The sequence below is a fragment of the Mizuhopecten yessoensis genome, unplaced genomic scaffold (genome assembly GCF_002113885.1).
Source record: "Mizuhopecten yessoensis strain PY_sf001 unplaced genomic scaffold, ASM211388v2 scaffold1591, whole genome shotgun sequence".
Classification (NCBI taxonomy): domain Eukaryota; kingdom Metazoa; phylum Mollusca; class Bivalvia; order Pectinida; family Pectinidae; genus Mizuhopecten; species Mizuhopecten yessoensis.
The window spans coordinates 94,207-107,975 of record NW_018404123.1 but is presented as its reverse complement, the minus strand read 5'-3'; the positions used below and the strand labels follow the sequence as shown (position 1 = coordinate 107,975).

The window sequence follows — 13,769 nt, the reverse complement described above, 5'->3', positions numbered from 1 at the left end:
CGGTAGCACGGTCAAATGTTCAAAAATACACCTGCTGTTCACGTTGATTATAATCGATGATTATAATTGTTTACCATGATATGATACGAATTTTAATGAGGATATTATCAAAATACCGCATTATTTAGCAATCATTAGCGGTCTGGCAGTTTTCAACATTTTTCTGTTCTAAAGTAAATCGGAACCACAGTACACTTTCAAATTGTCAGGTAACCTCCTAATAAAATGGAAATGTATCACTTGTTTCTTCACTATTTATAAATACATCAGGAGCATAAATGGTCCGATTACGATTAAAAACAGTCTCCTTTCCACCCTAAACATTTACGGTTGTCAATCCGGTCAAAATTTGGTTACCGGTTACTTGAACAATTTTCCGATCGAGTAACCGGTTAATTGGTCAATTCGGTAATAAAACAACAAATAACAGCAAAAACATTGTTCTTTAAAACAACATTTGATCGTCGAACGTTTAAAGACATACGTGCTCATTCGAGTGTGTACTCTTCAGATTATATTTACATCTTGTATGAAAAAGCGCTTTCTATCTTTAACAGTTGATCCTTTCGAAATCTGTTCAGACTTTGTTTGGTGTGGTGGCATCTCCTTGTCACTATTTACTATAGAGTACAAGTACAAGACTAACATGTCAGCCTAAATACTGTTTTTATTACAAAATTATCCGATTGATTTTGGTCGCTTCTATAGATCATTTGTAGGTCTAAGTCAGGACAACATGGGGCTCCCAAAAGGGGTAAATACATGTCCGACTATTCGGTTATTGAGTTTGGTAGTCGGTTCGTGGTCTTCCGACTGAGTTACCGTTTAACCGTTGACAACCCTAATATATACATATTGTTGATATATCTTCAGAAGAAACATATTGCATTGCTCATTCCATCTCGGTCGTGTTCGGCTGTAAATCAAGTACCAGGAAAAACTCGCAAAATGAATGAAAACTTTATTGCAAGGTCATCAAATTACAAAAGTACCCTAAATGTTGGACAGCCGTACACTTTTCAACATAAATTGACCTGAAAGTGTCTGGCCGCCATCGGTTGGTTGGTTGTACAGAGCTTAACGTCCTATCAACAGCTAAAATAATGGAAGGACGTGCTTCCAGGTGTGGTGTGTATGCGTGCATGTGTGTATGTGTGCCGGATACAGTGTATTTTGGTGTATTTGCATGGTAGCGCGGATTTTATGCCGACTTTATAGTGCTGTCTCATTTAAATACCAGGCCGAAGGCATCAAGCATTCCGCCCGGTCGCATTATACTGACAACGGTTGAACCAGTTTTTTTTTTACCCTTAATGCTGAACTTCAAACAGGGAATAACAACTGCATTTTTTAATGTCTTTGGTATGTCCCAGCCTTGGCACAGAACCCAATGCCTTCCTCACCTGGGCAAACATTCATCATAAAGCCAAAAGTCAGGTATTGCCAAGCAAGGCGCTAGAAAATAAAAGGTAGTTAAAAGTAGACAGAAATACCAAGATCCAAAATATTGTAATGAGAACAGTATATTTATTTTGGTCGCTTTTATGTCCCCAAATAGAGGACATAAAATCAAAGTCCCAAATTCTGCTAACGATACAAGCAGTGGGATTATGTATGACATTTACATTTAAAAGCTTCATTGCTTTATATTTACATTTCCACTGCACAGAGCCTAGATGTTTCTACCGGGCCATAAAACATACATTGGGCTATTGTGACGTCACTATGCTTATGTCGTCATAACTGTAACGTAGGATATTGCACTGCTCTGCTGTCAACTGATGGCTGTTCTCTGTATGGATTTACCCTGACGTTTAAACATGTTCAGACTAATATTATGTCTTTATTTCTGCCTGAACTGTAAGTTGATTAGCATAAAATGTAAATATCAGTATTGGTTGTCATATTTTTGACATGCACTGGTGTGTAACATACATTGGCTTACCTACATATTTAACATGGTGCGCTAGCGCGCACCATTCAATATAGGTAAGCCAATGTATGACACACACCAATGCATGTCATAAATATGACAAAAAGTACATAAGTATACTCAATGCCATATATATTTACACGATCAATGTTTGATATAACGAAATACAAATAAACTCTTTTGGTATAAAAGCAACGTCATAGCATTCCCCTTTATCCAGTACTACAATGTTACAATCCTTAATCGATTAGGAGGCAGATAAAAGTGTCAACTTATCGCAAAACAACTTAACTCATAATACTAATACACCTAAATACAGGTAAATAGATGTAACCGCTGGTCTATGTGATGTAAGGCTACACATTCTGGAAAACAGTCACTGTGAACATTCATTATGAAACCCACAACAAAGTAGAGGCGAAAACACTGTAGCAAAATTGTTAAATACATTAGTCAAGCGGGATCCTTGGTCAAGTCGCTTACACGACGGACATCTGATATCGCTGTGTCAATATCTATATAATCGTGGTTATAGTGTAACAAAAAAAACTGTACGTAATACTCATGAGATATGTTTGTTCTATATTTTGAAAATGAAATGCTTTATCATTAAAAGATTTTAGTGCCATACTTTGTCACTGTTCATTTCTCTTTAAAGATAGATCGTCACATTAAATTTTTCTCCAATTTGAGATATCTTTCAAACAGATATGCTAACAGTTAAACAAGTTTCCATAGATGAATTTTGTTAATCTCCTATTACCTAAACAGGTGATTTCAGGGTGTTCCTAATCCGGATATTTGTTTCCTATTTTCTGAGTGACAGCTGTGCAATATAAACCATAGTTAACACAGCATGCTTTGTTCTAATATTCCATGTTCTGTGTAAAGTAGCCCGTTACCTTGGTCATAACACCATCAAATCACATTTCTATTTCACACTAAAAAAATAATATATTACATCTAAGTTGTGATTTTATGCAGGTGCACTTTTAAAATCTCGTCAAGTTTTGTTTATATTTTTGAATAGTTTGAATACTTGTTTATTGCAATATTGAAAAAATGCACTAACACTCCAAATATACGATTTGTCACATACGTAGTAACGTTTTAGTGAAATCGGAGTTTAGAAAGATAGGGACTCATTCTGAGACTTTAAGTGTCCACTGAACCTGTTCATTATAACCTCCGAGGAATCCGGCAATACTTCCATCCAACAGTTTGGTCATACCCATGAAATAATCAGGAAAAGCACGCGGAGAAAACACATAGTTTCCGTTCTCCATCTGGATGATCTTCCATTCGTTCTCGGGATTTTGAACACCTTTTAGAGACATCACCCATCTGTTTGAGCCCTTCGTCATGCTTACAAACTCATCAGCATTCCCCATCTGAGTAATAGAAAAATAACTTCTGTTCGGATGGATTTGTTTAAAGCAAAACAAGGATTCCGGTCCAGCCGCTTCCTTAGTACCGCGTAAAAACCTCAGATCGCCGTTTCCAAAGACCGATGTGTGAGCCCTCAGGCGTAAAGCGTGGCACTTTGGCCATTTAACTGAACAAAGTTCAAACTGTCCGTGTTGCAACCAACTCTGATCCAACAGGAGATTTTTATGCTCAAGAAACTTCATGAAAAGCTCGCACTCCTCTTCATTGATGTATGACGCAATGTAGACGTATTCTTTCGTGGGTTTGAGAAGCATACCGAGAGCTTCTCTGTCCTGTTCATCAAAGGAGCCGATCACCCGCTGTATTCCTCCGGCCAGATGCTGGCTGTGACTTGTGGAGTTGGTGATTGTAAAGAAGTTCAACAGAACCATGTCACTCAGTAATGCAAGCTTTATGTATAACTCGATGAATTGCCTAGCTTTGTTGGCTTTCTCAGACTTTTTGTTAGGGTCGGATTCTTCATGTTCCTTTGCCAGCTCCCTGGTCAACTTTCCAAGCTTGCGAAGAAAAGTGGCACCTTGAAAAACATTCATTTGAATATTCATGTTTGTAATATCATGCTTCGAAAATTCACTTCTCTCACTTGTTGGGTTAAGGAAGTCAAAAGCAAACCGGTACATGAGGTGGAGGTCCTCGCCCTCCTCCAGGAGTGTTTCGTCGCTGTGAATAGAAAATACCCGTCTGATTTCACCTTCGACGACCTCTCCTATGGTGACTTTGTTACCCCCAAAAGAGGCGAAAACTTTACGAAACACACCACAGATGACGGGAACAGCTTGCCCTCCCACGCCTGTGAAGGAGGAGACAGATGACACTATCCCCACCAAGCCCTGTAACAGCCTGGAGGGATCGCCACTTGTGAACTCGGGAAGATATCCATAAAGGTCTTTCAAAATGGTGTAGACTTCCTCTAATCTTGTTAGATTTAATGATCCGTCATCCTTTTGGAAATATTCTTTGGCAATCTCAACTTTTTCGCTAATATTAAACTTAGTTGGTAAAAGATCTCTTATCTCGGAGAGAATATCGGACACATCATCCACAGACGTCATAGCTGATTTCGTATTTTATCCTGACTGAAATCAGAAAATACATTTCACAATTGATTTGATAAAAAAGTTCAATTGATGCAAAATTATTTCAGAAATAAGAAATGTATATGCGTGTTTTATGTTTGAAAATAGAACGAGGGTGAGAAAATGTTGGCAAAAAATAACGAAGGCTGCTTGTGGCCTGATATAAAAATGTTCAACATTTTCGCATCCCAAGTAATAGTTTTCACCATACTATGCAAACACATGTTGATTATGTATATTCTACCAGCAAACTGTCATGAACACCAATGATAAGCGGGGTGACGTAGATAATCTAATTATCTAAACTAGTCTGTTCTTTTGCGCACATTTAACATTTGTCACGTGATGCTTATATGTCTTCAAATGACAACAAGTTGCGCGTTTATATCATTTTGACCATGTGGGCAGTTTTCTTGTTTTGTCTATGTAATCTCGATATGTTTGAGAAGAAATAAACAATTAACACTGATGTCATGCTTGATATCAAGTGTTTATATCAATCAATCAAATCTGCCTATCCATCAACATCGCTCATCAACACACGAAATCAGTATTTGTCATATTTACATTCATTATTTCAAGTCATCATTCTAACCGGAAGTTTGACAGGTTCTAAGTATGAAGAGTTAAATAGAAACTTTCTTGTTTTTGTTTGTTCGCTAGCAAATCCTTAAATACATACAGTTCACACCTAAAGGGGGGCCCGTCATTCGACATATGATACCAGTCCCGCGGCGCGCCTATTAACATAGGCGGAGGAGGCATTTTGAAGCGTATCATACGCGCACCCGCATGATTTATCGTTCTATAATACTAGATTTGTAACCAATGGATGTGTCGTTAAATGTATTATCACAACCGTAATCAGTATGGTACGGTTGACTGGATTCTTAAAATAAAGCGTCTTTTTATTGTTTATTTGTCGGAAAGAGCTATGGCGGAAATCTGCCCATATTTCCCTAAGTCGCCATTTATGCAAACAGGAAAAAAATTATTAATGAATAAATAATTTCAAGCAGCGAAAATCCATAGAATAGATATAAAACCAATCATATATGAAATTTTGAACTGCTGAGATATTAGGTATTGTTAATATGATACTGTAAATATAGCCATATTCACGATATCTATGAAAGTGATGGCGTTTCCCAGACTTAAAAAACGGTATCAACACTTTCCCATCCGAGGACCAACTTTTGAATAAACTATTTGAACCCATGATGTAATATGCAAAAACAAATCGTATTCCGGGAAAGTGGTCCTCCTTTGGGAAAATGCTCAAAATAATGAAAAACAGTGGTGAGCGAATTTCTTAAACTGCGACAGGTGTTTCTTGGGTTAAAACAGTTTGTATTCCCGTCTTCGTCCCGAACATGTAACGCAGTTGACTTGTGACCAGACGAAATGGACGGTGCAAGTTCGAATCCACGTTTAGGTGTTTTTTTTTAAATACTTAAAGGCATGTGACCTTTTTCCTTAATTAAGTTCAACAATATTTTTCAAACCAATGGAACATTTTATTTGATTTTAATAATATACCTATTGATTTATCTTCTATGCAATCATGTCAACAACTCATTGTACACGTGTACAGTACAGCTACGCTTTGTAGATAAGACATCATTTTAAAAAATATTTATGAATTGTTTTACCCTCCAATTGACACGAGTGATTTAATCTGTCTAATTTAACCCAACAAATGATGCTAAAATACCAAATAAATGTGGGATTGTTGCGTCAGAATATAAAAAAGACCAAGTCAATAAAAATAAACTATTGTTATCGCAAATAATTGCCGAAAATACGGGAAAATTCATCGTTGCGGACAGTCTCATTTGTTTGAAATGCAGGAAGACACAAATTGAAAGTAAGGATCGCAATACACGTGTAAGAAATGTTATTCGAAAATGATGTAAATCATTTTTGCCATTCATATGTGCAGGAAAGCAAAATCAAGACGTGTATTTTGAAAGAAAGCATGTAACGGCATGACGCAGGCAGTATTAGTGGAAATTAAATCCTTTCAAAATCTTGTTGGTAATGATTGTACGATCCTGTATTACATACAGCATATTATTTGTTTTAAATTCATAAAAATAATGCGAAATAAGCATTTTGAGTCTTTATCGTGAAACGCATGTATCAATAGCCACGGCCTTGAATTCTGCTGTTACTAGACACAGGATTCAGATAAAGCTACCTGTATAAAAATACCTGAGGATGCGTCATGACAGTACACGGTGGCACGTGCGAACTCGCGGGTTTGTTATACTCAGCATCAGTTAACTTCATCCTTATATTGAAAATGACAAAATAATAACTCCATCATGTTTATATAAATGCAACACCACGTGATTTGTCTTTCTAGCACACAACACTCACACTACTACACTGCCAAACCAGGACGCAATTAATAGTCTCAAACAATAGGAACAATCTGGAACGTTGCATTTCATACCTTTTTGTTGTCATAAGTAAACTTACAATTCTTAACAATACATAGAGTGTGCATTGCTGACCAAATAACCAAACAACACTTACAATCGGCAGTGTGCACCCGCATCAGATTCCTGGACCATGCACAGGTTAATAGACACTAGCGTCGTCAGCGCAGTGGTGTAATCGGTCGAGTAGGGTCGTTGTATGTGTATTAAAGCTACACATTCAACAATTTTATCACTACCTGAATCGGGTAACGAAAACAATGTTATGTATAGATATATTCGACGTCTATCTTTTTTTTGGTTTCTATTATAGTTTAGCGTTTTATGGAAAGCGATTTAATCGACTAGAAAAGAAAATCATTGTTTGTAAGGACACTTGTGTCATTTTGCCTTATAATAAAGGAAGGTGAATGTACATTACAGTTCTAATATGATACAAATAAAATAAATGGAGTACGGATATTTCATTGGCCAATACACCGCCATTTGAAATTGTCCATGTGTTATAATTAAGTAGGATTATCCTTATAAGTTAATAAACCAATGAATAGCCGTAACTTAAAAGTCTACAAGTCCAAAGCATGTTGAGGCCCGAGACACGATACTGACCGTAACAAGTTCAAGTTCAAGTTTTTTATTTGCTGAAGTTTTACAACTTATGGCAATTACAGGTAAGACAAAGACACTCACAAGGACACACTCACACTGACTCTGAAACATCATCCTCACCATCAAGAACACTCACACTAACTCGCACACATCATTCTCATCATCTTCATAATCCTCATCTTCCTCCTCCTCCTCCTCATCTTCATCATCATCATCAACATCATCATCATCATAATCATCATAATCATCATATCATCATCATAATCATCATCATCATCAACATCATCATCATCACCATCATCATCATCATAATCATCATATCATCATCATAATCATCATCATCATAATCATCATCATCATATCATCATCATAATCATCATCATCATCATCATCATCATCATCATCATTACATCATTACATCATCATCATCATCACCATATCAGCAACAGCAGCAGCAATCATTCGTCATTCACCATACTCACAGTCATACACACGCCAGAACCATTATTGACCCCCATTCACCCATACAAGGCTTATCAATATAATGGTATATTACATAATTTGTATACAATAAACTGATGTACAACATGTATCTAAACATGACCTGTTCTATTGATGACCTCTTAATAAATTTGCTCTACGTTTAAACGCTAGTGATAAATACTTTCCTAAATTATTAAGTTCTTTTGTGTTTTCGATTTTGAGTAATTGAACAAATGTATACATATTAGGCCTTTTGAAATAATATTTCCTTATGTATTTATATCGGAGGTCTGAATAGCGATTACATTTAATTATAAAATGAAATTCATCTTCTATATCATTTTCATTACATAAAATACATTTTCTTTCTTCTCTAGGTATATCTCTGTTACGGCAACGTTCAATAGACAGGTCATGCGCACATAAACGTATCTTAGAAATATGTTTTAAATAATTAAAATCAATTGCCTTATGAAGATAAGGTTGCAATTTAATACTTTCCACTAAATGCTGACATAATACTCCTTTCGAAGAAGAATGAACTTTCTCTAGACAATCTTGCTGAAAACTATCACATAATCGCTGCTAATATACTTCACTAGAATGATAAATACTATCAGTCACAAACATGTATCCAAGGCCGACTCTTGAAAGATCTTGTTTTAAGTTAAGGATCCAGGGGTCTTTATTTTCAACCATATTATCATAACAAGCTTTCAGCAAACAGTGATCAGAACGTTGTAATTTAATCCAATACTTGAAATTTTTAACTTTCTTAACAGCTTTAAATGAGATCTTCCAAATTCAATATAAAGAAATGCAGTGTTTGTAGATTTTCTTAATCCTAATAATGATTTCAAAAATCCAATATGCAATTTTTCTATTTCGGGTGCTTTATGAAATCCCCAAATTTCTGAACCGTACATTAAAATACTATTGACAAACGTGTCCAAAACAGCAAGACGAGATTTTATATTAAAATATTTCTTTTTACATACATTATTTATGGCAAATAGTGCTTTTCGACCTTGTTCTGTAAGGTGTTTTTTTGTGTTTTTGTAAATTTTCCATTATAGTTTAAAGTGAGACCAAATAATTAAACTCATCAACTACTTCAATCGCATCATTATTATAAAAACATTTTTCTTTTGCTCTTATTAAACCTCCATTTCTAAAGATAACAAATTTTTGTTTCATCTACATTTAAAGTTAAGCTCCGTTTTCTACAGTAATCTTCTAGTGAGTCTAACATTTTCTGCAAGTCTTCTGGTGTTTCCGATAGTTTGACCATATCGTCTGCATACATAAGTAAAAATAAATTAATTGTTTAAATTTCTAGTAATAAGCAATTATTTTTTGTAACATCCATTTCTAAATAATTAACAAATAATGTAAACAACAAGGGAGATAATATTTCCCATTGGAATAAACCACAATCACATTTGAAAAATTCAGTAAAACTTTTGAATTTAACACAACATTTTACATTGGCATAGAGACTTCTTATTATTTTCAGGAATTCCCCTTCTATACCTTCCTAAATCATTTTATACCAAAGATTTTGTCGACTTACAAAATCAAAAGCTTTTTTATATTATATAAAATAGCAGTAAAGTCTGTTTCGTTTTTTGTGAGTTCTATTAATTAATGATTGTAGTACGAAAATAGCATCTATCGTGGAAAGGTTTTTTCTAAATCCAAATTGTACATCTGTGATTATATTATGTATTTTATCAATATTTACTAATCTTTCATCTAAAATGGCAGTGATTTTTTTCCCCAAGACAACTTACTAATGTAATACCTCTATAATTATCAGTTACATTCACATCCCCTTTCTTAAATAGTGGTATAATTGTTCCAATATTCCAATTATCTGGAAAAATTCCAGAACTAAATATTCCATTAAAAAGCAATTCTAGACATGGTGCCAATGCCAAGTAACAAACACTTCATTTAACAAACCATCAACACCACAAGCCTTGTTTTGTTTTAAATTAGATATTGCTTATAAAACCTCTCTCTCAGTGATCTCTACATCTAATTCAGACTAAGGGTTCATATCATTACCAGAATCATCATAAGCATTCATATATGCATCAACTTCCTCATTACGATCAGGAACAGTAGACCCGAATTTTTTAAAATGTTCAAAAAGTCTTCTCTTTTCAAATCACATTTTCTCGCTTTTATCTTTCTTTTAAAACTTCTGTAAAGTGTTTTCCGGTTATATTTTCTAAAGTAATTCATCATGTTACCCCTTCTGGGTCTTGTATTCTCTTTCAGTTTTAATTCTAGCTTCTTGTATACCTTTTTCTTATCGATCAAACTTGTATGATTGTCACGTGTTTTATTCTTATTAAAGACTAAGAGAGCAAATTTGTATTCTTTGAATTTTACTTTACAAGTTTCTGAAAACCAAGGTTTATCTCCCTTATTATAGTTTTAGATATATAACAAGATGGAACTTGAACGCAATAAGGTTCAGCAATGGTTCTAAGTAATTCAGAAAAATCTGCGACACTTTTACTAACACTATCCAAAGACATATCCATATTTATACATGTATGCATTAGACTATCGGCATTATCCCTGACCATTGTTTTAATTAACTCAAAATGTTCCTGATTCCATCGCGTAGAATTAAACAGCTCATTATTATCTCTACCGTAAACACAATAGGCGAATGGTCTGAAAAATGATTGAACTCTCCGCTTTTAAAATTTCCTATGATTTCAAAATTTGACTCATCAACAAGAACATAATCGATTAAACTTGTTCCCAAACTATTATAGAATGTAATACCGCCTTTATCGTCGCCCGGATGTCGCCCATTTACGATTCTCAAACCACTCGCTTTACATAAACTCAAAAGTTTTCTTCCCATTGTGTTTACAATTTTATCTGTACTTTTTCTTTCAGTAACATTAATATCAGGTAAGTAATAAAAAACATTTGATAAAACATTTTATGGTAAACTTCCAATATTGTCATTTTCTATAAAATCGTTACTTGTTCCGGTTCTACTATTCAGATCACCAATAACAATCACATTTCCGTATTCATTATAAACAGATACATTTTTCTTCTATGACCTCAAAAATATCAACGTCATTATTATCATAGTATACGCTACTGGCCGGTGGCACATAATTAGCTATAATAAAACATTTTTTGTTATCTTTCATATACTTATAATCTAATTTGATAATAACAGAATGATCAAATACAACTTTTTCGATGGAAACTATTTGCTTAGTGGTTTCTTTACAATAAATAACAATTCCTCCATCCCTTCCATCAATTCTAGGAACAGATTTAACAATCATAACCAGGTAAAGTAACATCGTCATTTTCATTCACCCAGGGCCCAAAGAATCCGAATAAACAAACACTCATGAATTATAGGAACTCATTTTTCATCAACCTTCTCTAAAAAGGAAAAAAAAAAAAAAAAAAAAAAAAAATAGTAAGCACATACCTAACGAGGCTATAGTATACTACAGGTATTGAAAATAAAACCCAATTAACCCAAACTATAAACAGTACATTGATAATATGAATGTGACCATATCAGATTCATCTCCAGGCAAATTCTGCTTTCGTAAGAAGATTCGTTGTAATGATTGTATAAACAGTACAGTCGAAATAGAAAAAATAAAGGTGGTGTCATGCATGTAACGGTGAAAGAATTCCAATTTAAAGGAGATGATGAACAGTGTTGTTTGACAGGGTTTCAATTTGGGTTAGTCCAGTGTCCTCATCTTGGAAAGTATTACTGTTTTTGTAGACTACTAGTTGAAACTCTTTGCCGATTTTATGACATTAAGTTAAAGATGTATATATACACCATGAACCATTTATTTGCGTCATTTATAAAACGTATTGCATTTTTTGTTTAATTAAAAATATGCCTCGCACCAACAATGGAAAGGGTTCCCAATATCAAACAGTATCAAACAATATCAAACAATATCAAATAATATCAAACAATATCAAACAATATCAAACAATATCAAACAATATAAATATGGATAGCCTTAATATGTATAGATTGGTACTGTAGAATGTAATTAACTTAAGCACTATGTTTACATGAAAAAAACATATACTAGTGGTAGATAAGTCATTTATCAAAAATATGAAACTGAAGTGACAACCGCTAACAGAGTTTGTTAATAAGAAAATGTTCTTAATTTTCAAATGAAAACCAATAAAAAAATCACACAACGTCACCAGTATGAGAAGTAGACACTGACCACCCAGGTAGAATGAGATGCCAGACGTTTCGCCCCAAAAACGTAACGCCCCAAGCTGTTGCGCCCTAAATTGGATTCATATCGCCCCAACCATTTCCCCCCAAAAAACCATAACGCCCCAACTAGTTCTCAAAAAATTATAGAGCCCCCTCCGAAAAAAGTAGCTAATTCGTAGTTAAATAATTATGTGATTGTGTTTACCGTGCTAAGGGGAATAACTCTTGTTTCTACAATACACCACCCATTAAACATATTGGAAAAAAAAGAGAGGTAATTAATTATTAATCAATAACGAAATAAAGTTAAAATACTTTTTGTGTTTGTTTTTGTATGCACGAATCGATAGATAAGCATTACTAGATGTAAGTAGATCAACAGATGAATATCCAAAATGATTAGCGATGTCAGTTATGAAATGTCTATAGTTAGTATAAAGTGGAAAGAGGATAAAATAGTATTCAGCATTTTCACAAGATACGCCACAAAAACAAGATGGATCAATTATCAAGTGACCATTGAATTTATCAAAAGTTAAATTGCTAGCATTATTACGTAACTGATACAATAATATATTTAGTTTTCTTGGATTAAAGGTGACGAAGACTTCAGAAATGTTCATAAGAGGTGTTTGAGTTTTGTTAATTTTCTTCTAAAAGAACTGATAGTCAGAGAATTTATTGTGAGATGTACCAGGCCAGTTATAATTTTCATAGCTTCAATTTGAACAGATTCAAGTAGTTTTTCATCTCCAATGTTTTATATTTATATGTATATTTAAGATGATATATATCTTTACGATAATTAGATTAAGTCCTTTTATATTTTGCTATAACAAATTAAAACAAAATACTGCAGAGAATAACAATCTATAACGTATTCTGCCAAGTTACATTGTACATTTCAAACCAACTTCATCATTTTCGTTCTTCCTATTGGAAAATTTGAAATAGCTGACATTCTGATATCTCAATATGTTCAGGGTAAGAACAGTATTTTTGCTTTTCAACTCAAACTCAATTGGCATATCATTCGGCATATCTTTAACTTTTCAAAAATTGTCATCAAAACAATTGACATTTTACAAAAACATAACAAGACCATTAAAACAAATAAAAAATAAAAACATATACCAATTGAGTCATAAAGTTACGTGTTCCTAATCAGTAATATTTAAGTGAAACTCGCAATAATTACCGACACTTTCACAAGATCAGATCAGACTTGATATTAAGTATTCAAAACAAGAAATGAATAAATAATATTGACAAGCAAACAGTCACGGCTCTGAAATTGAAAGAGTTATCGTCATTGTACCCAAAACGGGACACTTATTGGGAAACGGCTCAAGAAACTGTCATTCAATACAAAGAAGTACTTGTATGTATACAGTTTTCACTTGACGTACTCCTTATGACAATTTTAAAAACTGTATTAAGCTTTATTGGCTGCCAATTATCGGTACATGGACAATTTAAAGGTAAGACTAATAACCAAAACAAGACTTTCCTGATGTACG

General features: G+C 34.0%; 1 protein-coding gene across 1 annotated transcript; it reads right to left on the bottom strand.

Moving 5' to 3' along the window:
* Positions 1-2,058: 2,058 nt before the first annotated feature.
* Positions 2,059-7,065, bottom strand: LOC110465509. Its single transcript, XM_021521387.1, has 2 exons — positions 7,000-7,065; positions 2,059-4,458 (listed from the first exon to the last, which is right to left on the bottom strand). Exon 2 carries the CDS (start codon positions 4,432-4,434, stop codon positions 3,076-3,078), a length of 1,359 nt encoding a protein of 452 aa, XP_021377062.1. The 5' UTR covers positions 4,435-4,458; positions 7,000-7,065; the 3' UTR covers positions 2,059-3,075.
* Between the last annotated feature and the right edge of the window lie 6,704 nt (positions 7,066-13,769).

Excerpts from the sequence above, each read along its gene's own strand:
- LOC110465509 (XM_021521387.1), bottom strand. The coding sequence starts at position 4,434 with ATGACGTCTGTGGATGATGTGTCCGATATTCTCTCCGAGATAAGAGAT.